The sequence below is a fragment of the Bos javanicus genome, chromosome 10, assembly GCF_032452875.1.
Source record: "Bos javanicus breed banteng chromosome 10, ARS-OSU_banteng_1.0, whole genome shotgun sequence".
Taxonomy (NCBI): domain Eukaryota; kingdom Metazoa; phylum Chordata; class Mammalia; order Artiodactyla; family Bovidae; genus Bos; species Bos javanicus.
In genome coordinates, this window is record NC_083877.1 from 77355313 (window position 1) to 77380580 (window position 25268).

Sequence of the window (25268 nt, forward strand, 5' to 3'; positions counted from 1 at the left end):
TCTGTCCATGGAATTCTCCAGGCAAGAATACTGGAGTGGGATGCCATTCTCTTCTCCAGGGGATCTTCCAACCCAGGGATCGAACCTGGATCTCCTGCATTGCAGGCAGATCCTTTACCATCTGAGCCACCAGGGAAGCCCAGGCTTGACTTAAGACTTGCTCATATATTATGACCTAAAAGGAAACAAATCTACCTTGTTCTTTTCTTTTTATGAGCAGTGGTTTAGTAACTTGGGAAGAGAGGGGTTGTAGAAAGGGCAAATGTAAGGAGTGTTTTAACTTATGAAAACCAACTATGATTACTGTTATTCTTAATTTCATTAAAATACTGTTGAAAGTTGAGGCCTTATTCAGTGCAAGATAGTGTAACTCCTTTGTGTCCCCAGTTCTACAATTTCACAGTTTTTGAGCTTTTCTTAAATAGGACAGATGAGATTAGTCTCTGCTTGTATTTGGTAGGGTAAAACAGCAGAGAAAGGAAATTCATTATACCTACAACAAAAAAAGGAATGGTTCCATGAACTTAAAATAGTAAGAACTCTTAAAAAATTTGCCTTGCCTTGATTGTGCTATAGAGACTATCCTTGCAGGTCTGTGTTTAACTTAGCTTTAAACTCTACAAGCTGCTGTTACAGTGATAACACAGGATAAAATGAAGAAAAAGAAAACTTGGCATCAAAACATTACAAATGATATATTTAATGTTCTATAATAATAACTGTGAGTCTTGACATCCTTTATTGTCAAAAATATTTAAAATTACTTCTAGTTTTTTGGTTGGTATTTGCTGCCTTATATACAGTCTAACTCTAGAATCTCCCATTTACTTCTGATTGGCCAATTACTTTCTCTTTAAAGCATTTTTCAAAGACTTATATTCTAATCCCCCTTGTATTAATATGCAAATATATTTCGAATACATGTGTTTGAATTTTTTAATATTGGTTTTATTTTTTCTAACGTTGAAAATGAAAGAAAAATTGGTTTAAATGTACATAAATGGGGAAACCAGAATTGAAAAAGACACACATACCCATGTTCACTGCAGCACTATTTTCAAGAGCTAGGACATGGGAGCAACCTCGATGTCCATCCACAGAATAAGTTGTGGTATATATACACAGTGGAATATTACTCAGCTATAAAAAGCAACACATTTGAGTCAGTTCTCATGAGGTGGATGAACCTGGAGCCTACTATATGAGTAAAATAAGTCAGATAAATACTGTATATTAACACATATATTTGGAAGAAAGACGGTACTGATGATCCTATGTGCAGGGCAGCAAAGGAGACACAGACATGAAGAACAGACTTTTGGACTCAGTGGGAGGAGAGGGTGGGATGATTTGAAAGAATAGCATTGAAACATATTCATTACCAGGTGTAAAACATAGCCTGTGCAAGTTTGATGTATGATGCAGGGCACCCAAAGCTGGTGCTCTTTGACAGCCTGGAGGGACAGGGTGGGAAGGGATGTGAGAGAAGGGCCAATTTATGTTGATGTATGGCAAAAACCATCACAATATTGTAAAGCAGTTATCCTCCAATTAAAATAAATAAATTTTTTTTTAAAAAGAAATGGAAACGTCCATAATGCCACCATGAATAGAGGTATAAAGCTGAATACCCTAAAAGTACTCTGTGGATCGGAGCATTTTCAGCAGAATCTGACTTTATCTTTCTGTCCCTGCAGAGTCCACGTCAGACGCACAGACAAAGTGGGAACAGAAGCAGCCTTCCATCCCATTGAGGAATACATGGTGCATGTTGAAGAACATTTTCAGCTTCTTGCTCGCAGAATGCAAGTGGATAAAAAAAGAGTTTATTTGGCCACAGATGACCCTTCTTTATTAAAGGAGGCAAAAACAAAGTAAGTTAGATAAACTAATAATTCTACAGCGGACCATCTCTTTTCAGTCAAAATGAATCCTTAATTTCCCACGACTGGTGATTCTTGTTACATTGAATGTTATTGCTGATTATTGGGGGTTTTAAATTCAAACAACTGTGTGCTCGTGCAACTGTTGTTATAGTCAAAGCGGTCAAAGCATATTTGTGGTGCCAGCAAGGTGTAGATTTCATTCTGCAACCCCTTCTCTTGACTTCTAGGCAGCAGGCATCTCATCATATACTCTCATGACCTTTGTGTGCTTGGAAGGCAGAGGGCAAGCTTTCTGGTGTCTCTTGTAAGGACGCTCATTCCATCATGAGGGCTCCACACTAAGGATTTCCCAAAGGCCCCATTTCCAAATATTATCACACTGGGAGTTAGGGCTTACACATATGAATTCTGAGGGTACACATTCAGTCCATAACACTAATCAGTTCACAAGACTGTTACATTTACATATGAAACACACAATGTACTTGTCCTTTTGCTCTTACAGTCTTCACTAAGAACCGAAGGCAGCTGAAACCATGTGTAAGATACAAGTTTTCACCTTGTAAAAACTTCTGGAATTTGGAGATTATATTTTTTTAAAAGACAGAGAATCAAAAGAGGAGTTTGATCGGTGAAAGAATAAGGACTGCTAGCTTGTACTGAGCAACACCATTGTTACTGAGCCCACCCCCTATATTTCAGGCACTGTGCTAGGTGCTGGGGGGTCCATGATACACGAGACACTCTCGGCTCTCAAGGAATTCCTCGTAGGGGAATGGACAGCGTGAGTAGTGCTTTTGTTGTTGGTCAGTCACTGAGTCGTGTCCAACTCTTTGTGACCCTGTGGACTGCAGCACGCCAGGCTTCCCCATCCTTCACTGTCTCCCAGAGTTTGCTCAGATTCATGCCCATTGAGTTGGTGATACCATCCAGCTGTCCCATCCTCTGTCATCCCCTTCTCCTCCTACCCTCAATGTTTCCTAGCATGAAGGTCTTTTCCAATGAGTTGGCTCTTTGCATCAGGTGGCCAAAGTATTGGAGCTTCAGCTTCAGCATCAGTCCTTCCAATGAATAATCAAGGTTGATTTCCTTTAAGATTGACTGGTTTGGTTTCCTTGCAATTCAGTAATACCATCTAGTCCAGAAATCATCCCTGAACCCTTGACTAAGTGTTCCTCCCCTAAGTGCATTTATCTTAATATTTAGCACTTGCTTATTTCTGGTTCCCTCACATTATAAGCACTTTGAAACTATACCTAGTTCTAGTAAGTGTTCAGTAGGTACTGAGTTATGTTCATTTCAGTCCACTCAGTTTGAAAACATTTTATTAGCAGTCAGTCATTTGACCTATTTGACTTTTAATTAATTTCTCAATCCTTTTTATGTCACAAAGAAAAACAAATGTTGGGAAGAAAAACAAATCTGGAATGAATACTATAATGCAAGTATTTATCCAAATCACTGGATAATCCTTTAAACCCTATTTCTACCTTGTAAGAATGCAAATTACCTGATATAAACTGCTTTTTCTTTAAGGCTCCCTCTATGGATTATACACACAGACACACACACTCTCTCTCTCTCTCACACACATATACACACATACAAACCAAAAGGCCAAGAAATTCATCAGCCAAATAGAAGCCAAGTTATGTATTATACTTATAATTCTTATATAAGAGTTAGGGATTAAATGAAGATTTGGACACAAAACAAGAAAAAAGTTCCACAGATACTATTCCAGTTTGATATGCAGATCTATTAGAAACAAAGAGAAATAGTTCATCATAGTCCTTCATTTTAAAATACCTGACTGAATTTGTACCTTAGTGGAAAAAAACATTAAAATATTACTTTATTTACTCTTTTACTTGTTCTTGAATACATCATAAGTTTTCCCCTTGATTAACAAAGTAGTTCATGCTCATTAGAAAATATGGAGTTGATGAGTATACAAATAAGGAAAAAATTTTATTCATAATCTCATTACTCAGTGGTAACAACTATTTAAATATCAACATATTTCCTTCAGATATTTATATAGTTATACATTTTAATGGTTGATCATATTCTATATGATTTGAACTCTTCTTTTTCTTAATATAGCGATCGATCCCTTTTCACAGGTTGCTAAAAAAAAAGCCATTGTCAGTCTTTTTTTTTTTTCAGTGATTAAATATCCAGTGAATGGAAATACCATTGCTTACTTGACCATTCTCCTACTATTTGACAGTCAACCATCTCATCCTCTGATGTCCCCTTCTCCTCCTTCCCAGCATCAAGATCTTTTCCAATGAGTCAGTTCTTTGCATCAGGTGGCCAAAGTATTGGAGTTTCAGCTTCAGCATCAGTCCTTCCAATGAATATTCAGGACTGATTTCCTTTAGGATGGACTGGTTGGATCTCCTTGCAGTCCAAGGGACTCTCAAGAGTCTTCTCCAACACCACAGTTCAAAAGGATCAGTTCTTTGGTGCTCAGCTTTCTTTATAGTCCAACTCTCACATCCATATATGACTACTGGAATAACCATAGCTTTGACCAGATGGACCTTTGTCGGCAAAGTAATGTCTATACTTTTTAATATGCTGTCTAAGTTTGTATAGCTTTTCTTCCAAGGAGTAAGTGTCTTTTAATTTCATGGCTGCAATCACCATCTACAGTGATTTTGGAGCCCAAGAAAATAAAATCTGTCACTGTTTCCATTGTTTCCCCATCTGTTTGCCATGAAGTGATGGGACCAGGTGCCATGATCTTCGTTTTTTGAATGTTGAGTTTTAAACCAACTTTTTCACTCTCCTCTTTCACTTGCATCAAGAGGCTCTTTAGTTCCTCTTCACTTTCTGCCATAAGGGTGGTGTCATCTGCATATCTGAGGTTATTGATATTTCTCCCAGAAATCTTGATTCCAGCTTGTGCCTTCATCCAGCCTGGCATTTCTCACATTAGGAATACACAAAGAAACCAAAAATAATATGTGGCTTCTCCTCTCAAGGAGTATCTAGCTGATAGGCAGTATACATGTAACCATTAATCACAGTGTCATCATATATCAGTACTTGTCCTGAAGGAGTTGTATGCTAGGTAGTGAAGTCAAGAGGAGTCTTTCCCTCAGTCTGAAGAAAGATTTCACAAAAGAAAATTTGATGCTATTTTTAATTTCAAGTTAGTTCTTTGTGGGTGATATAAAAAATAAATTTTTACAACATGGAGGCAGAAAAGATGCTTTTTAAAATCATTGCCAGTCTCTGCAGCCTTACAGTGGAAGACCTCCTCTGCTGCATACTTGTGGGCATAAGACGGAAAGAAGCATGTTTGTGTGGCGTTTTCCTTGCTCCTTGTTGAAAGTACAGAATCTCCTTCCTTCATTATTTCCATTGTTTGTGTTTTTTTCAACACTCAGTATCTTTCATCAAGCTCTTTTGCATATAGAGATAAGGCCTGAGGAACTTAGGTGCCCTTTTGGTTTGGTGCCAGAAAGAGGCCTTTAAGTTCGGAAGGGCATAATGTTAGTGTCACTTCTCAATAAAAGGATCACTCTGTTTGTTCCACTGAGTACCCATACCACACTGACAGAGTTAGTCTTTACTCTAGGATACAACCTGTGCTGGTGTGTTTTAACCCATTTCCCTCCTCCTTCACCCTCCAGCCTTCATATTTATTTGTTTCTGTTTTAGCCCCATGCCTGGATATATGCATCTTCACAGGAATCACATTAAAAGTCTCTTTGGTTGTTTTCTTTATAGAACAAACATGACATTTCCTTCGTCTCCCTGATTCAGAGCTGGGAGGGCAAAATGTCAAAAATAATGAGGCCAAATGGATCTGATCACTGAATACCAGTCTGAAACAGTGCTCAGAGACTTTTTCTTCACAGTCATTATTAGAGGCAGTGAGAGAAAGCTCCTTGGAGGCTGTGGAATGAAGAGAAATCTGAAGCAGCTGTTAGGGAATTAGGAAAATGTCCCAGTCGTGGGTAGCTCTCACTGTTCATGTGTTTATCCACGTGACTATGTGGAGTCTAGATGCTGTGATGCAAAGGAAAATAAGGCATAGTTCTAACCTTTGGGAAATACTGTGTGGGAAAAGCCACCTAAAGTGGCACTTGCTGTCTCAGGGCTTATGAATAGAAAGTGTTGTTAGTGCAACAAATATTTATTGATCTTCTGTTACATTCTAGATTCACTTTTAGGTGCTGAGAATAACAGAGTAAACAGAGCAGAAGAAATACCTCTCTTTTTATAGAGTTTACATTCTAATTAGGGATGATGGAGGTGGGAATGAATGCAGACAGTAAACAGTTGTTATTTAGTTGCTAAGTCATGTCTGACTGTTCTGTGACCCCATGGACTGTACCCTGCCAGCCTCCCCTGTCCATGGGATTCTCCAGGCAAAAATACTGGAGTGGGTTACCATTTCCTTCTCCAAGGGATCTTCCTGACCCAGGGATTGAACCCAGATCTCCTGCTTAACAGGCAGGTTCTTTACCACTGAGCCACCAGGGAAGCCCAAAATAAACAGTAAATAAATATTATGTCCAGTGATAAGAGCCATGGAGAAAAATTAAGCAAGTAGAAGGGTTAAGGTTTGCCAAACTCCTCACTAAGAGCTAGCATTTGAGCAGAGATACATGGAGGAAGTAAGAGAAAACCAAGTGGATGTCTGAGGAAAGAATGTTTGACAGTCACAGCTAGTTGATTAGCTAAATTTATTGAGCATTTACTGTATACCAGGTACTCTTCTAAGCCGTTTACAGTGCTTAATTTAATTATTAAAAATTATATAAAGTAAGTACAATGATTATCCCTTTTGCATGTAACTTCCCAAAGTTGACAACTTAACTCTGATCTATCACATGTACTGAGAAAATTTATTCACTCTATACTGAAATATAATTAAACCTCTGATTCAGAGTAGAATTATTTGAACGTATGGTAGATTTTTAAAAGACATCCTGTTTCAATATTTTTAACACATATCCTCTCAGGACTACCACAATATTAGTTGGTGAACATCTACATGGAATTTACTAACATAAATTTATTAGAATGGTTTCTTTGTCACCATTATTTGTTAAGATGGTGCTAATGGGGATTAGGGCTTCACCAGTAACTCGGCAGTAAAGAATCCATGTGCAATTCCTGAGACACGGAATTGATCCCTGGGAAGATCCCTGGGTTGAGAAGATCCCTTGGAGGAGGAAATGGCTATCCACTCCAGTATTCTTGCCTGGGAAATCCATGGACAGAGGAACCTGGCGGACTACAGTCCCTGGGGTTGCAAAGAGTCGGACACGACTGAAGCGACTGAGCATGCATGCGTGCCAGACCTACATATGGAAGTTAAAGGAGACAAGTCTGAAATACCACAAATTCTAAACTAAAAATTTAAGTGAGATTTAATCATGAGATTTATATTCTAAAGGAAAAGCTCAGTGACCAAGTTTGAAAGCAGGTTGGAGCCTCCTAGAGAGGCAGAAGGCAATTGGGACTCCTCCTGATGATACAGACCCTGGCCACAGGCAGTGGGGAGCTCATTCTACCACAGAGCCCCTGGTGCTAGCAAGCTCCATTTTCAAGTCCTCCTTCTAGCCTATTAGCACTGGGGGCTTATGTGCCCACTAGGTGATTGCCTCCAGTACTGGGATCCCCAGGCCCCAAAGCCAGCTGTGCTGGGACCTAGCACTTCCCACCAACAAGACCAGACCAGCCTTAGGACCTGCGCACCTGCAGTCAGGAGCACCAGAACCCAGCCCCATCCAGCAGCAGGCTGGCACCAGCCCTAAGATTCCCCAGACCATGTAGCCAGCTGTGTCAGGACCCAGACCCACCCACCAGCCGCTAGCAGCCCCCACATAAGGCAGGACATGACAGCCAGCCAAGCTGAGAGCTAGCCCTCCCTCCCAGCCTGCCCACAGTAGTTGGCCCCACCACAACAGAAGTGCCCCCTCAGCCCACATACAACCTCTGTTGACCAGAGTGACCAGAGCGGGGAGTATGTAGCTGGACCCCATAGGACATCTCCTACATAAGCTACTTCACCAAGAACAGAAAACATAACTGGCCTGTCTAATATATAGAAATAAACACAAAGAATTAAGCAAAAATGAGGTGACAAATAATGTGCTTCAAACAAAAGAACAAACCCCAAAAGAACTAAGCAAAGTGTAGATGAGCAATCTGTCCATAACAACACAACAGAAATCAAAGGATCAAAAGAGATTACTGCAAACAACTATATGTGAATAAATGGACAACCTAGAAGAAATGGATAAATTCCTAGAAATTTACGGTTTTCCAAGACTAAATTAGGAAGAAATAGAAAATATGAACAAATCAATTACCAGGAATGGAACTGAATCAAGATTAATCAAAAAGCTTCCAACAAACAAAAGTCCAGGACCAGATGGCCCCATGGGTGAATTTTATGAAATATTTAAAGAAGAATTAATTCCTGTACTTCCAAAAAATTGAAGAAAGAAGACTTCTGAATTCATTCTACAAGGCAAAGGTCACCCTGATTCAAAAACCAGATGAAGATGCCACAAAAATTGAAACTTACAGACCAATATCATTGATAAGATACAAAAATCATTAACAGAATGTTAGCAAGCTGAATCCAACAATACATTAAAAGGATCATACACCATGATCATGTGGATATGAGAACAGTTCAATATTTGCAAATCCATCAGTGCAACACACCACATTAACAAAACAAAGGATGAAAGTCATATGATCATCTCAATAGGTGCAGAAAAAGCATTTGGCAAAATTCTACATTTATTTATAATAAAACTCTAAGTGAATGTAGAAGAAATGTACCTCAGCATAACAAAGGCTGTAATATATGACAATCCCCCAGCTAGCGTAATACTCAGCAGTGAAAAGCTGAAAGTTTTTCCTCTAAGATCAGGAAGAAGACAAAGATGGCCACTCTTACCACTTTTATTCAATGTAGTGTTGAATGTCCTAGCCACAGCAAAATGTTAAGACATTGTATCCCTAGAGTTTTCATCACAAGGAAAAAATTTTTCTTTCCTTTTTAAAAAATGTTGTCTCTTTAGGAGATGAGGGATAGTGACTGAACTCATTGTGGTAACCATTTCGTGACGTGTGTAAGTCAGTTCATTGTGCCTTACACTTATACGGTACTGTATGTCAATTATATATCAATAAAACTGGAAGAAAAAGACAATGTATAAATTACACTTTTAAAAAGATGAAAAAGATAGTTTAAGGATAAAAGTGGGAGAGGAATGCATAAAATGAAAATGTGTCGATGTGAAAAAAAATGAAAGCAGGTTGAAAAAGCGCTTCAAGGTCACTCGTTACAAAGAAAGAGCTTTCTATTTTCAATTATTTCATGAACTGAAAGGGACGTTCTGATGCATACGTGTCCTTTATATGACATGCCAATAACTTTTAACATAAAGGACACCCCAGAATGGTTTCTGCCCCATCAGTGGATTCAAAGATGCTTTGTCAGCTACTCTATTGAGTGCCAGAGTTAAAGCTCTCCTTACTGTTGGAAAAAGAGGCACGCCTGTGTAAAGGAAGTCCACCTCCTGTTGGTAGGATACTACTTCCTGATAGAATTCTATAATTTCAGTGATTTTGTTTCTTTTTCCAGGTACCCCCATTATGAATTTATTAGTGATAACTCTATCTCTTGGTCAGCTGGACTACACAATCGATACACAGAAAATTCACTCCGAGGTGTGATCCTGGATATACACTTTCTCTCCCAGGCAGACTTCCTGGTGTGTACGTTCTCATCCCAGGTAAGCATTTTTAAATGGTCAATACTCTGTGGTTATATTAGGTCAGGAAGTTCTTGGATCTTTTTTAAAAATGTTAGTTATCATGATTCAAGTGCAATGTTTTAATATTGGGAAATGATCTCTTTTATGAAAAGATGAGAAGATTCCAGAAAGCATAGCTTTTTGATTACGTTGAACATTTAGTTGTTTGCAAGCAGTTGTTGAATACATCTCTAATGAAGCCAGCTACTGGGGTTGTTGTAAAGTGTTTGGCTTATTCACAGCCTTTAACAGAAACAGCAATAAGTTTACTTCATACTTTCTGATTTTGCATACAATCAATACGTAACTAGAATCCATCCATTTCTACACGTCAGTGCACTGATACTGAGACTTAAATGCTCAGCATTTTGTCTCAGCAATTTGACTCATTGCTTTGTAGAAAATAAGAAAGAGGAAATATAATTCCTCTTCAAGTCCTTTTACATTTCTACCTAGCAAGAAGTAGTACAATATATTTAAGCAATACCATATTATAATCATTCTTTAACTATTACAGAAAAACTATATGTTATTGGTTTGGTGTATGTTTTTATGAGTGTCCAATCAGCCTTATTTGCCCAGTGGAATATCAACATAGAAATATTTGTTGTGTATTTTATTCAGCTCTCTTATTTATGTGCATATTACTGGTTAGTTTATTCAACAAGCTATTAAATGGTTGTTTGTGCTCAGATCTATGCTGGGGTAGAGGGGATTTCATGGGATTGAAGATACAGATCTTAGCCTGGTCCGAAATCTAGTGAGCAAAATATTCACATGAAATAACTAGAGAATAATTACCAAGAAATATAAAGCATGTAAGATAAATATATGCCTAAAAGCTTGAAGAAGCAGAGAAAAGAAAATGTGAAAAGGAAAGTCACATCATTTACATGGGGATATACCGCAGAGAAGTATAAAGAAAATAACAAGTTTTTTATTATGTGACAATGTACTTTCTCACAATGGTGTGGTGTTACGATTGTTGGAAAGATACTTACCCCAACAAAGGCTGTATGAGTTCCTTCGGTGTGGAATAAGACTACAACTTAAGACCCAAAGACAGCTACCCAGAACAGGAGTCACAAAGCAGCAGTCCTCATCAGAAGGGAAACATGAAGGCATCCATAGCAGATACTTCTCCCTAAGTGGGGTTAGGATCCTATCATTGAAAAGGTCCCTTTTCTGTTCTTATGGGAGGTAGGGGGAGGAGTTGTAACTACCTAGTCCCTCTAAACTGCTTTTGATAATCTGGCTGTGTGCCTGTGTGATCAACAGGTGCAAGTAACACATTTTCAAATGGTTGTTGTTAGAGCAATTGAATCAAGAATTTCCAGATGCACCATCTCCCCCTTAGGCATAAATTTTAGGCCTAAAGTCTGTTCCTTCAGTCCAGGGTTTCTCAACCTGGCACGATTGACTTTGGGGGCTGGATAAGTTGTTGTGGGCCATTGTATTGTGCGCTACAGCATGGTTAGCAGCATCCGTGGCCAGTAGACCCTCATCTCAAGTTGTAACAGTCAACAATGTTTCCAGACCATTGCCAAATATCCCAGGTTGGGGAAGTGGGAGGGCAAAATCGTCCTTGTGAGAACCACTGCTCTAACTATAAAGCTCTAGAATTAAACAAAGGGCTTTCCAGGTGGCTCAGTGGTAAAAGAATCCACCTGCCGATGCAGGAGACGCCAGTTCAATACCTGGATCGGAAAGACCCCCCTGAAAGAAGAAATGGCAACCTTCTTCAGTATTTTTGCCTAGATAACCCCATGGACAGAGGAGTTGATCTTTGCCTACATAATCCCATGGGGTCGCAAAGAGTCGAACACACTGAGCCACTGAACACATACACACACACTCAAAATTAAATATAAGCATGTCTAAACATTGGCAGATCTTACATGTAGGTAGACAGTGAGACTTACAAGTGCTCTGTGTTTTGCTTCCTTTCTTCCAGCTCTCTTTAATTAGGCCATTAGGCTCATTCTGGAAAGAAAAAAAATTTTTTTTTTTTTTCCTTTTCAGTGATATGCTGTAGAATTTTTGATCCTTATAGCCTCACAACTCTTTTGACCCAGAAGTCAGGAGTTCTGTCACTTCATGATAATGGAAACCTGTCCAGATTTGAAGAACATATTGTTCATACTTCTTTGTTCTGTTTTATGCATAATATTAACCTCAGTGTGTTCTTCAGACCCCAGATCCAGAAAGACAGTTTATATGAAGACAGAGTGCTGAGAGGTCTGATTGTGTCCAAAGGAATAAGATTCGTGATTATATATTGTATTGTTCGTTAAAACTCTTGGCAAGTCAAAGTTCATCCAAAAGAACTCTCCTAATTTGAACCAATATTTTGTGTCCCAAAATAGATTTGAATATCTCAGACATTTTATGTTAGGGTTCAGAATAAAAGTTTAATAGTAAAAATACCTTATATTTATATAATGAGTAGCAGTTTGCTAAATGTGATCATCTCCTTTCTTGATGACTAATGGGTCTAGCGTTTGATATTGTGGAATAATTCCACACTTGGTGATAAATCTTTGAGCTTACTTGCACTTCAGTATTTTTGGAAAATATTTTTAGTATAAAGGCATTTGATACAGTTTAATATTTTTATGGTGTGAGTGAAGTTGGTTGCTGGCTCATAGTTTCCTTGCCATAAATCAAAATTGGGATTTTTTTGAAAAATGCCCCCAAAATGTGAAGTTGGTTGCTGGCTCATAGTTTCCTTGCCATAAATCAAAATCAGGATTTTTTTAAAAAATGCCCCCAAAATGTCTCAACAACAGCAGCAGTGGAGTTTGAGAAAAACTCACTGATGGTATAAGTGTCGAGCTTTTAACTTCATAAGGCAGGGAATAAGAATGAAGCATTGTAGGTTCTGGGGTCACTCTACCTGGGTTTTAAATCCAACTTTGACCATTTAGTGACTGTGGCATTTGAACAAATTACTTAGACTATCACTGACTTTTTTTTCCCCTCCCTATAAAAATAGTAATAATAATACCTACTGCATAAAGTTTTTGTGAGGATTAAAGAGTTATTATAGATAAAAAGCACAGAGAATAGTACTGAGCAATATATTAAATGCAATGTTAGCTGCTATTATTTATATAGGAATAGGTATAGGACTATCTTTGCCTGTTAGACTCTACAGTATTTATTTGAGCAGCTCTTTTTCACATGGCCCCATTTCAGACTATATGTTCTCACATTTTAGAAGGAACATGAAACATGCTATTCAAGGACACCGTTACCTCTACTCATGGTCACAGGTAATGTGTAGGGTCCACACAGTCATTGTGTGCATTGACGCATGTAACGTTCTTCATAAAGAAGAACAAACAGTAACATTCACCATATTAATTTCTATGCCAAGGTACCGTCTTAACTTTCTTTAGCTCATTGAAGGACAGCATCACCATATAATGAATTTTAAAAAACAAAAACTCTTCATTCCCAAAGGGTGAGTGATACGTAACAGTATTTGCTGTAGCAAATGTAGGTAAACTTGTATATAGTTTTAACTTTAGGGAAATTAATCTGCAGGCTTTCTTATATATGCCACAGGCATGCTAGAAAGTGGGAAGGGGGACAAGAAAATAAAACAATGAGAACCAAATCTAAGCCCAGAATAAAACATGGACAACCAACTTTCAAATTTTCCTTGATGATAATCTCATTTCAAGAAATGGTGAGAAGGAATAAAAGTTTAGACTCTTCTTCATAATGCTTTGGCAATCCTACAGTTTCAGTCATGTAAACTTTCTGTCTCCTGTATACTACTACCCTTTAGAGCGTTTATGCTATATAACAAGTGAGTTTATCTGTTGACAGTGTGCTATTGTAGAAAATCCTGGAAGAATAAAATGCATTGTTGGAGGGAAATTGCAAGGCCTGGTTGAAGTCTGAGAAACTATAGGCAGAAATGTCATGACTCCTTAATCAGGATTCTTTATAAGGTTTTGGATCCATTCTTCTCAGCCTGAGGGCTTCTAAAGATCCTTGGTTTTATATCCACAAATAAGGTCTGGGAATTGTCTCTCCTTAAGTGAAAAGTTTTTAAAAGCCAAGAATATGACTCTGCTCTCTAATTTTGTTACTGTTGTTATTCTTAGTTTTCTGAATTCTTTCATCAAAGCTTTTTCTCAAAGCCAGGTTTGTCCTAAAAGCTTCATAAATTGAAGAAAACAAGCTTTAGGATTTAGTCTGAAATTTAGAGGCAGTGTTTTTCAAGAACATCCACTAAGTTTTGAAAGCTATGCAGTGAGTCACACTCCAGACTATTTTACCAAATACTCTAACCTTGTTCTGTGTTACTGGAAGTTGTGTATACCCTAACCATCTACTATGTCGTTTATTTTCATATTTAACGAAACAATCTTAAATCTGAAGCAAAGAAATTACATTTGGAGAAATAACAGCAGTTGACAGCTCACTCAGTTGCAGATGGGCAAAATATCAGAAGGGTTTTGTTTTTTTTAATACTGCCTGCGAACTGAAATGGACTGGAATGGGTGAATTTAACTCAGATGACCATTATATCTACTACTGTGGGCAGGAATCCCACAGAAGAAATGGAGTAGCCATCATGGTCAACAAAAGAGTCCAAAATGCAGTACTTGGATGCAGTCTCAAAAACGACAGAATGATCTCTGTTCGTTTCCAAGGCAAACCATTCAATATCACGGTAATCCAAGTCTATGCCCCAACCAGTAACGCTGAAGAAGCTGAAGCTGAATGGTTCTATGAAGACCTACAAGACCTTTTAGAACTAACACCCAAAAAAGATGTCCTTTTCATTATAGGGGACTGGAATGCAAAAGTAGGAAGTCAAGAAACACCTGGAGTAACAGGCAAATTTGGCCTTGGAATACGGAATGAAGCAGGGCAAAGACTAATAGAGTTTTGCCAAGAAAATGCACTGGTCATAACAAACACCCTCTTCCAACAACACAAGAGAAGACTCTATACATGGACATCACCAGATGGTCAACACCGAAATCAGATTGATTATATTCTTTGCAGCCAAAGATGGAGAAGCTGTATACAGTCAGCAAAAACAAGACCAGGAGCTGACTGTGGCTCAGACCATGAACTCCTTATTGCCAAATTCAGACTGAAATTGAAGAAAGTAGGGAAAACCACTAGACCATTCAGGTATGGCCTAAATCAAATCCCTTATGATTATACAGTGGAAGTGAGAAATAGATTTAAGGGCCTAGATCTGATAGATAGAGTGCCTGATGAACTATGGAATGAGGTTCGTGACATTGTACAGGAGACAGGGATCAAGACCATCCCCATGGAAAAGAAATGCAACAAAGCAAAATGGCTGTCTGGGGAGGCCTTACAAATAGCTGAGAAGAGAAGCGAAAAGCAAAGGAGAAAAGGAAAGATATAAACATCTGAATGCAGAGTTCCAAAGAATAGCAAGAAGAGATAAGAAAGCCTTCTTCAGCGATCAATGCAAAGAAATAGAGGAAAACAACAGAATGGGAAAGACTAGAGATCTCTTCAAGAAAATTAGAGATACCAAGGGAACATTTCACGCAAAGATGGGCTCGATAAAGGACAGAAATGGTATGGACCTAACAGAAGGAGAAGATATTAAGAAGAGGTGGCAAGAATACACAGAAGAACTGTACAAAAAAGCTCTTCACGACCCAGATAATCACGATGGTGTGATCACTCACCTAGAGCCAGACATCCTGGAATGTGAAGTCAAGTGGGCCTTAGAAAACATCACTACGAACAAAGCTAGTGGAGGTGATAGAATTCCAGTTGAGCTATTCCAAATCCTGAAAGATGATGCTGTGAAAGTGCTGCACTCAATATGCCAGCAAATTTGGAAAACTCAGCAGTGGCCACAGGACTGGAAAAGGTCAGTTTTCATTCCAATCCCAAAGAAAGGCAATGCCAAAGAATGCTCAAACTACTGCACAATTGCACTCATTTCACACGCTAGTAAAGTAATGCTCAAAATTCTCCAGGCCAGGCTTCAGCAATATGTGAACCGTGACCTTCCTCATGTTCAAGCTGGTTTTAGAAAAGGTAGAGGAACCAGAGATCAAATTGCCAACATCTGCTGGATCATGGAAAGAGCAAGAGAGTTCCAGAAAAACATCTATTTCTGCTTTATTGACTATGCCAAAGCCTTTGACTGTGTGGATCACAACAAACTGTGGAAAATTCTGAAAGAGATGGGAATACCAGACCACCTGATCTGCCTCTTGAGAAATTTGTATGCAGGTCAGGAAGCAACAGTTAGAACTGGACATGGAACAACAGACTGGTTCCAAATAGGAAAAGGAGTTCGTCAAGGCTGTATATTGTCACCCTGTTTATTTAACTTATATGCAGAGTACATCATGAGAAACGCTGGGCTGGAAGAAACACAAGCTGGAATCAAGATTGCTGGGAGAAATATCAATAACCTCAGATATGCAGATGACACCACCCTTATGGCAGAAAGTGAAGAGGAACTAAAAAGCCTCTTGATGAAAGTGAAAGTGGACAGTGAAAAAGTTGGCTTAAAGCTCAGCATTCAGAAAACGAAGATGATGGCATCCAGTCCCATCACTTCATGGGAAATAGATGGGGAAACAGTGGAAACAGTGTCAGACTTTATTTTTCTGGGCTCCAAAATCACTGCAGATGGTGACTGCAGCCATGAAATTAAAAGACGCTTACTCCTTGGAAGGAAAGTTATGACTAACCTAGATAGCATATTCAAAAGCAGAGACATTACTTTGCCAACAAAGGTCCGTCTAGTCAAGGCTATGGTTTTTCCTGTGGTCATGTATGGATGTGAGAGTTGGACTGTGAAGAAAGCTGAGCGCCGAAGAATTGATGCTTTTGAACTGTGGTGTTGGAGAAGACTCTTGAGAGTCCCTTGGACAGCAAGGAGATCCAACCAGTCCATTCTAAAGGAGATCAGCCCTGGGATTTCTTTGGAAGGAATGATGCCAAAGCTGAAACTCCAGTCCTTTGGCCACCTCATGCGAAGAGTTGACTCATTATGCTGGGAGGGATTGGGGGCAGGAGGAGAAGGGGACGACAGAGGATGAGATGGCTGGATGGCATCACTGACTCGATGGAGGTGAGTCTCAGTGAACTCTGGGAGTTGGTGATGGACAGGGAGGCCTGGTGTGCTGCAATTCATGGGGTCGCAAAGAGTCGGACACGACTGAGCGACTGATCTGATCTGATCAAGTTTTAGAACTTGGAATCTCATTTACAAAAATGGTTGTAGATGTCCATTTTAAAGACTGTAAGTAATCGACATTTTTTTAAGGAGCAGTCAATATTTGTTCAGTAGTTTCTCAGTCATTAAAATCACCATAGGACAAATTTTTTCCCCCTAGGACACTTCCTGTGTGGCACTTAATGCGACATTCTTGTGGCATTTTCTGTTGATTCATTCCAAATCACACACAATACAACTGGCTTCGTCACACTTTGCATCAGATTTTGAAAAGCCCAGAAGGAGAAGCCAGACACTGATTTTATTTCCAGACAGACAGCTCTGGATAGGGATCTCCATGGAGGTGTGGTTATGAAATAGCAGCAGATACTGTCCTCTCACTGAAGAGCAAAATAGAGCAGTTTACAGTAAAAATGTACAGATAACCCAGCCTCACACAGAGACACGAGCCCACTTCCAACTTTTCACACTTGGGAGATCTTTCTGGCCCTGTCTATTTTGACAAAAACCCAGTATCCCATCTGCTCTCAGAAAGATTTGGAGGTTCATGCAAAGCTCAGCTGGCTGTTAGGGACAAAATTCAGACTTTCCTTCCTTTTTAAATTTTTTTCTTAATCCAGTCATATCTATGTTTTATCCCTTGGCAGGATTTTTGCTTTTACTCATAACTGTGTGCTTGCTGCTAAGTCGCTTCAGTCATATCCGACTCTGTGCGACCCCAGAGACGGCAGCCCACCAGGCTTCCCTGTCCCTGGGATTCTCCAGGCAAGAACACTGGAGTGGGTTGCCATTTCCTTCTCCAATGCATGAAAGGGAAAAGTGAAAGTGAAGTTGCTCAGTCGTGTCCGACTCTATCGACCCCATGGACTGCAGCCCACCAGGCTCCTCTGTCCATGGGATTTTCCAGGCAAGAGTACTAGAGTGGGAACCGTGTGCTTAGTAGTGTTCTAAAAACAATAGAGTGACACGTCAGCAGTGAGTGAAATAAGGCATACTGCATGTGGCCATCCGCTGCTTTGCAAACCATAGAGACTGCTCCTCTCAATCATGCTACCTGTCAAGTATCAAAGATGAGTATTGACATCAGCTGGAAGGCATCATTTACCTGCTATGTGATTTGGGTTTGTAACGCCCAGAGAGGACGCCTGGAGTGATTAAATGCAAACATTGACACTATAGTCAGCTTTCTAACTCTTTACAGTAAATTGCCCCCTGGTTAACATAGAGAAAAAATTTAATTACTCGGAATATTCTATACGGATCTTAAGGATTAATATCACCAGTGGTCTTGCATCTCAGCTGCTGGACTGGTATTATACATGGAGCAGCATTCATTCAGAAGGTATTTATTAAATGGCTACTTTGAGGCAGGCACTATTCTAGGTTCTTATCCTAACACTCTAAGGCAGTTGAGTGTGTGGTTTAGAGACAGAGTCCTAATTACATTTCTGCCATTTCAGTCAGTTCAGTTCAGTCTCTCAGTCTTTGCGACCCCATGGACTGCAGCATGCCAGGCTTCTCTGTCCATCACCAACTCCCGGAGCTTACTCAGACTCATGTCTGTTGAGTCGGTGATGCCATGCAACCATCTCATTCTCTGTTGTCCCCTTCTCCTCCGGCCTTCAATCTTCCCCAGCATCAGGGTCTTTTCCAATGAGTCAGTTCTTCATGTCAGGTGGCCAAAGTATTCTGCCATTTACTAACCCCTTTATTCATTTTGTTTAATTTTTGAAAATTTTTGGAAATATTAGTATAGTTTCTTCAGCTATAAAACATAAATAATAATAGTAACCAAGTCATAGGGTTGTTGTGAGAGTTAAATGAGTTGAGAAAAAGTGTGTGTACAAGCCCAGCTATTAGAACAGTGGTCAGTAGGCTCATCTGCTCTCATTATTGCCATTATTATAAGAAGGAGCCTTTTATTGGCCCACCTCTGTATCTGAAAGCTCTACCATTTGTAATTTCTTTGGCTTAAGAAAGTATGTATGTTATCCATCAGGTTAATACATCAACAACTATTGATTGCTGCTGTTGTTGTTCAGACACCAAGTCAGGACCGACTGTGCAACTCTGTGGACTGCATTATGCCAGGCTCCTCTGTCCTCCACTATCTCCTGGAATTTGCTCAAATTCATGTCCTTTAAGTTAATGATGCTGTCTGACCATCTCATTCCTCTGTCACCCCCTTCTCCTTTTGCCTTCAGTCTTTCCCAGCATCAGGGTCTTTTCCAGTGAGGTGGCTCTGCATCAGGTGGCCAAAGTATCAGAGCAACTATTGCTACCAAACATAAACTGATCATTAGGAATACCCTCAAAAGAAAGCACGTTCCTAAGGGTGTGGGACTGAAGGCAGTGTTGTTTTTATGAGAATGAGAAGTTAATTAGTGAAAGGGGAAGACACATCAGGGTCCATTGCCATGATGGACATTGTGGTCATCCCAAGGCAGTATAAGATCTAGCATCCCTGACTAGGGATAATTGAAAAGGGGGTGGAGGGGCCCTGAAAATACAACTCAGGTTTTCCCAAGGCCTGCCTTGGCCTTACGCTATCTAAAATGTGAGCATGGGGAATAGGATCTGCAAGAAAACACATGCTTAGCAGTTAACAAGTATACACATTCTGCCTAGGTTCAAAACCTGAATATGCCACTTAATAATAGTATAACTCTGGCCATTTTCCTTAACTGATCTTTGACATCCATAAAACAAACATGATAGAATATTATGGGACTCCTGACAATTAAATTAGACCTTGGAAGCCCGACAGAAAAACTAAGTAAAACTCAGTAAATATTAACCCCTGTCATTGTTATTGTACTTTGCTACTATTGGAGCTGCTTTAATTATTTAGATTCTTTCCAAAGTCTTCACTTGATTTTGCGTACCCTATATGGGCCTCTGACTAAATATGAAGTTCAAGTTCAAAATCTTTTTTGCTTCATTTTGTTATAGTTTGAGTATTCTACCAGTGATGTCAGTCATACTGTGACATTCCCAATATAAAATTAGTTTGTTGACAAAGTAGCAGATTTGAAAGCAAACTTATTCTCTTGGTTCTATGTCTAGTTGAAATCCTAGCACTAGAATTAGTCCCTATCTGCAAAATTAAAAATACTATCTAAACTTCAGTTTTATTTGCAAATTACATTTGGCATTTAAGAAGTGCCCCTCCAGTTCCTGAAATTCGGATTTTTTTAAAGACTTAAGTTGATCATTAACCTAATTAGATTCTATTTACTCATAACACTTAAGAATTCAGTTTTGATACTGTGAATGCCAAAGTTTTTAAGGACTACTGGGTACCTTAAATTGCTCCACTGAGAAGATTAAGATTTAAATATGTCCAAAAGTATTGATATAGGGACAATAAAACCAGAGAAGGCAATGGCATCCCACTCCAGTACTCTTGCCTGGAAAATCCCATGGACAGAGGAGCCTGGTGGGCTGCAGTCCACGGGGTCGCTAAGAGTCAGGCACAACTGAGTGACTTCCCTTTCACTTTTCACTTTCATGCATTGGAGAAGGAAATGGCAACCCACTCCAGTGTTCTTGCCTGGAGAATCCCAGGGATGGGGGAGCCTGGTGGGCTGCCGTCTATGGGGTCGCACAGAGTCGGACACGACTGAAGCGACTTAGCAGCAGCAGCAGTAGCAGGGGCAATAAACCTTCATTAACTGAGATAACTACAAGTGGAGATGCAGAAAAATTTGACTTCAGTTGAGTCCTCTGTTCATAGTATATAGTGGAAGAATTTTCTAAGTAAAATAGTATTCTCTTTTGTTTTCACTTATTCTTAAGTTTCTGAAACCCATTTACTAGATAATGAATATATTTGTTAGTTGTTTAAAATGTTATACCTCCATTAAGATCGTTTACCTTTGTTAGCAAGTCTAAAGTTCAAGGACTGTGTAATTTCAGCTGCCATCCAGTGAGAATGGTAGGTGTTCTTTGGACAGAGGAATCTTTTAAGTAGCCTTAAATGCATCAGGTAGATGCACCTTCCCCAAAGCTAGTTCATCTTGTTTCAATCTAGACTGCTGCTATCTACACATGACACACAAAACTCTTCAGAACAGAAGTGGCAGATATGTTTTAGCTCATTTGGCAATAGTTGATTGTCAGTAATTACATGAGTTTCTGAGACCAGATCTAAATTAGTAGAAAAGAGTATGTGATTTATTAACACTGAATGAAAGAAAGGGAGCAGCAGCATTTGTGTAAAGTATTTATAATCCTGAATCTTAAAGTTCACCAAGGGCACAGACTATGTTATTTTTGCCCAGCACTCTGTGGCTCTTGATAAGTGTTTATTCTCAAAATACTTTGCACTACATGTACATATCCTTTTTTTTCTCTGCCAGATCCTAATTGTAATTGTCTTTTATGTTTAGAAAAAAGATACAGGCAAAGAAATGAAGAATGACTTTGTACCATCATCTGAGAGCAAATGGACTTTGACTAGAATCTACTCATTCTCTCAGCCCTGGTCCTAGTTTAGTCCCTGTCTCTCTGGCAAGGGCTCTCAGAGTGCTACGAAGGCGATCTCACATTTACTAACAGATTTTTTTTCATGCTTTCCCAAGGTCTGTCGAGTTGCTTATGAGATCATGCAGACGCTGCATCCCGATGCCTCTGCAAACTTCCATTCTTTGGATGACATCTACTATTTTGGAGGCCAAAATGCCCACAACCAGATTGCTATTTATCCTCACGAACCTCGAACTGCGGATGAAATCCCCATGGAACCTGGAGATATCATTGGCGTGGCTGGAAATCACTGGGATGGCTATTCTAAAGGTGTCAACAGAAAACTGGGAAGGACGGGCCTGTATCCCTCCTACAAAGTTCGAGAGAAGATAGAAACGGTCAAGTACCCCACGTACCCTGAGGCTGAGAAATAAAGCTTAGATGGACCAGAAAGACCACCAAACTCAGTTCAAACCATTTGAGCCAAACAGTACATGAAGAAGGCCCCAACCTAACAGCCCGTGGTTAAAATTAGTCAACATCTTCAGCATCAGGAGCAGCTGGGATCTGACAGATGCTTCATTGGTGGAATTGCTCTTTAACAAGGGCTACAGTGCCCGTAAACCCATGCACAGTCCAATAATGTACTCACGTATAACATGCAAACAGATTGTTTTCTACGTTACCCCTTCTTTCAAGACTATGTCCCCATGAAACAAACACTGCCACATTGTGTAATTTAAGTGACACAGACATTTTGTGTGAGACTTCAAACATGGTGCCTATACCTGAGAGACTTGTGTGACCAAATGAGATGACTTGAATAGTTCCCTCTTGTGGGGAGCTTGATTCTTAGCCAGTGGTGGTATTGTAACCACTGAATTCACTCCAGTCAACAGAATTCAGAATGAGAATGGATGTTTTTGTCTGGATTTTTTTTTTTTTTTTAAGTAATTGCACCGGTTCATCCACCTCATCATTAATAAGTGAAGGATACAACAGAAATTAAAATATTCACACTCCATTAGGAACTTTTGTAAAACAATGCCATGAACAGATTCTTTAGTACTCAATGTTTCTGGACATTCTCTTTGATAACAAAAAATAAATTTTAAAAAGAGGAATTTTGTGGAGTTTCTAGAATTTTATATCAGATGATGATGTAGCCAGCATTATAATGGAAAATGATGATAAAAAGAGGAGTTTGACGATTTTTCTGCTTTACTTTTTTATTTTTCTGTTTTGGATTGAATGGCTTAGCTCAGAGAGTCATTGGTCCATTTGAACACTGAACACTGAGTGTGGTTGGTGCACGTTACAGAGTTGCTCAGAACACTCTTTGGGAGTTTTTATTTTACTGTGAATATTTTGGACCTTGTTTATTTGTTTTAATTAATCAAATAATCGTACTCCTTGCTGTCAGAGGAACTATCCCCTCCATTTCTGAACTAATAATTTCAGGCTTGTTCTTTCTTATTGGGGCTGTTGTCACTTTTTGTGAGTTGAGTCCTGTTATTTCAGCCAAGAAATGATTTTGTACCCTTTGCTATCATGTCCTGCTTTTGAGAGTACCAGGAATCTGTGGTGTTGGGAAGCTAGCTCTGTTTCTGAAATGCGTGTCCAACAGTATATAGAGTTTGGTGAACAAAGTAGAGGGGAACCGGTATGAGACCAAAAATGAACTTGGGATTATCTCATCCAGGTATTTCTTTTTAGTAATTCTACATCAGAATCACTTCAAAAGACAAGACTTTGATACCCCCTACGCTTTCTCTCTGAACGTCACTTTTCTCCTTATAAGATCACTTCCTCTTTTCAGCGGTCTGCCTCTTTATAGATGCCTGGAAGGAGTATTTCATAGCATCGTTTTACCTTCTGAAAGAAAATTTTGATCCATTTAGGAACCAGTATCAGGCCTGGTATTAAATTTTAGGAATCCTAGACAAAAAAATCCTGTCCTTCATGTCATCTCCAAATGAAAATGCCTGTGTATAAAATATCCCCACCAAACTTCCCTAAATTCTTCGTACTTTTCCAGTCAAGTCTCCCAGATCTAACTGTTTAGTATTAGTAAGCAATTTTCAATTTAGTTTTGGTACAAGTAAGTCATTTGAGACAAAAATTTCCAGCTGAACAGAGGTACTTTGAAATGCGAGTTATTTTCTAATTCTCATCTCACTTGTCATCAGAGCATCAGTAACCATGGGTTTTTATTTCCTCTGCTGAGATATCTTGTTTTTATTCATTATGAGCTCATTTTCTTCTGCTTCCTTGAACATAGTTGTTACAATTGCTTTAAAACCCTTTTCTGCTAAGTCTAATACCTAATTAATCTCAAAGTTGGTCTCTATTTGTCTTTTCTCTAGAGAAAGAATCACATTTTTCTGGTTATTCAAATATTAAGTAAATTTAGATTGTATCTTGAATATTGTAAGTGTTTATGTTGTAGATTCTGTTATATTCCTCTGAAAAACACGGATGTTTTTGTTTGTGCAGACATTTAACTTCATTGGACTCAAACTGTAAACGGTGTCTTGGGCAACAGCACAAAATCTAAATTATTTTATCTTTACCTGGAGTCTGCCCCATACATATATGGTTTAGGAGTCAACTAGAAATGAGGGTAGATTTTACACATAGAATTTGAAGCCCTTTCTTTGGCTTTCTGTATTCTGAGATTTCCATCCTCACTTTCCAGCAGCTGTCATTGCTCTGATTCTGTGACGTCCTCTGCTTCTTCAGCCAGAAAGATGGCAGTTTTCTATCCACCTAAAAGCCATAAAAATGGAAAACTCATCTTGTACCTTTCCCTTCTTCCAAGTTCCAGTCTTTTTCCAGAGTTCGTTTGCTACTTCAGTGACTTTGAGTAGCTTTTTCGTATTTTGTCAAATGTTGATCATTGTTATCCATTGGAAGATCTGTTCAGTAGGTGCTAAAACTTTGTCATACAGGAAGTGAAACTCTGAAGCAGAGATTTAAAATGAAAAAGTATGGTGGGGGATGGAAGAGTCTCTGTTTAGATTCTGACCTTAATAGCTTTAAGCAGGAAGAAAAACAAAACTACCAAATTGTTTAACCTGCGGGTGTGAATGGCTAATGAATACCGCTGACCACTTCCTTCTGAATAGCTTTTCTTAGCCACGTTTTTGCAAATCATCAAGTACATGCCATACTGGCTGCCCTGTTGGGACGACTGACATTTCTTCATCACTGTTGTAATTTCTCCATGAAAATCTGGTTCTTTAAAAGTCTGCATGGTTTTGGATCAAGTGGCCAAGGCAAAGATTTGGGTCTTTTCCTTGTTACTAGACCCGTTTCTGAAAGAGCCTTACCTAGAACAAAGTTATTAGCCTGGTCTCATTGAATTTGGATACCAGCGAAATGCACACTAAAGACAAAACAGTTACAAAAGTTCTTCCTGGTCCTGCCACTCAAGTCTGATTTAGTGCTGAGCTGAACTTAAAGAGACCATGCCTGTTGTCCAAGTGCTCTCAGCCCTCTTCCAGGATTTCTTTGTGTCCCAAGTGAATGAGACTCGTTGCTTCCCTCTCTGATCTTTAGGTTTTGTCCTATCATATAGAGCGTAGCCTGTTGAGAACATGAATGGCCTCAGCTTCTGAGGGGCTTGAGAGTTTATAAGAGAAAAAGCACATCTAAAAAGCTATCTCACGGAGTGATTATTGTCATCATCTTTTAGTTAGAATGCAATCACTGTGTATTCTTTAAGCAGGAAAAGTATTGGGGTCTAAATGGTGCCTCTAAAAGAATGTCCTCTGTCTCACTGAAAATAAATCTCTTTTACTTGAGGTGCAGCAGACATGTCCTCTTTGACCACAGCCAACTGCCTGATACTTCATTTGTTCTCCTGGGAGGCTGTACAATAGCCAGGATCAATAGTCTGTACAG

The 25268-nt window shown here is 39.2% G+C and overlaps 1 protein-coding gene across 10 annotated transcripts in view; it reads left to right on the forward strand.

Moving 5' to 3' along the window:
• The window catches only part of FUT8 (fucosyltransferase 8), a 332211-nt gene extending 309725 nt beyond the window's left edge, over positions 1 to 22486 (forward strand). For all 10 annotated transcript variants that reach the window (XM_061429157.1, XM_061429161.1, XM_061429158.1 and 7 more), the window contains 3 exons: positions 1698 to 1874; positions 9517 to 9667; positions 21479 to 22486. In XM_061429157.1, coding sequence (XP_061285141.1) covers positions 1698 to 1874; positions 9517 to 9667; positions 21479 to 21796 — 646 coding nt within the window. In that variant the 3' untranslated portion in view covers positions 21797 to 22486. The remainder of the gene's footprint in view (positions 1 to 1697; positions 1875 to 9516; positions 9668 to 21478) is intronic.
• Positions 22487 to 25268: the final 2782 nt, after the last annotated feature.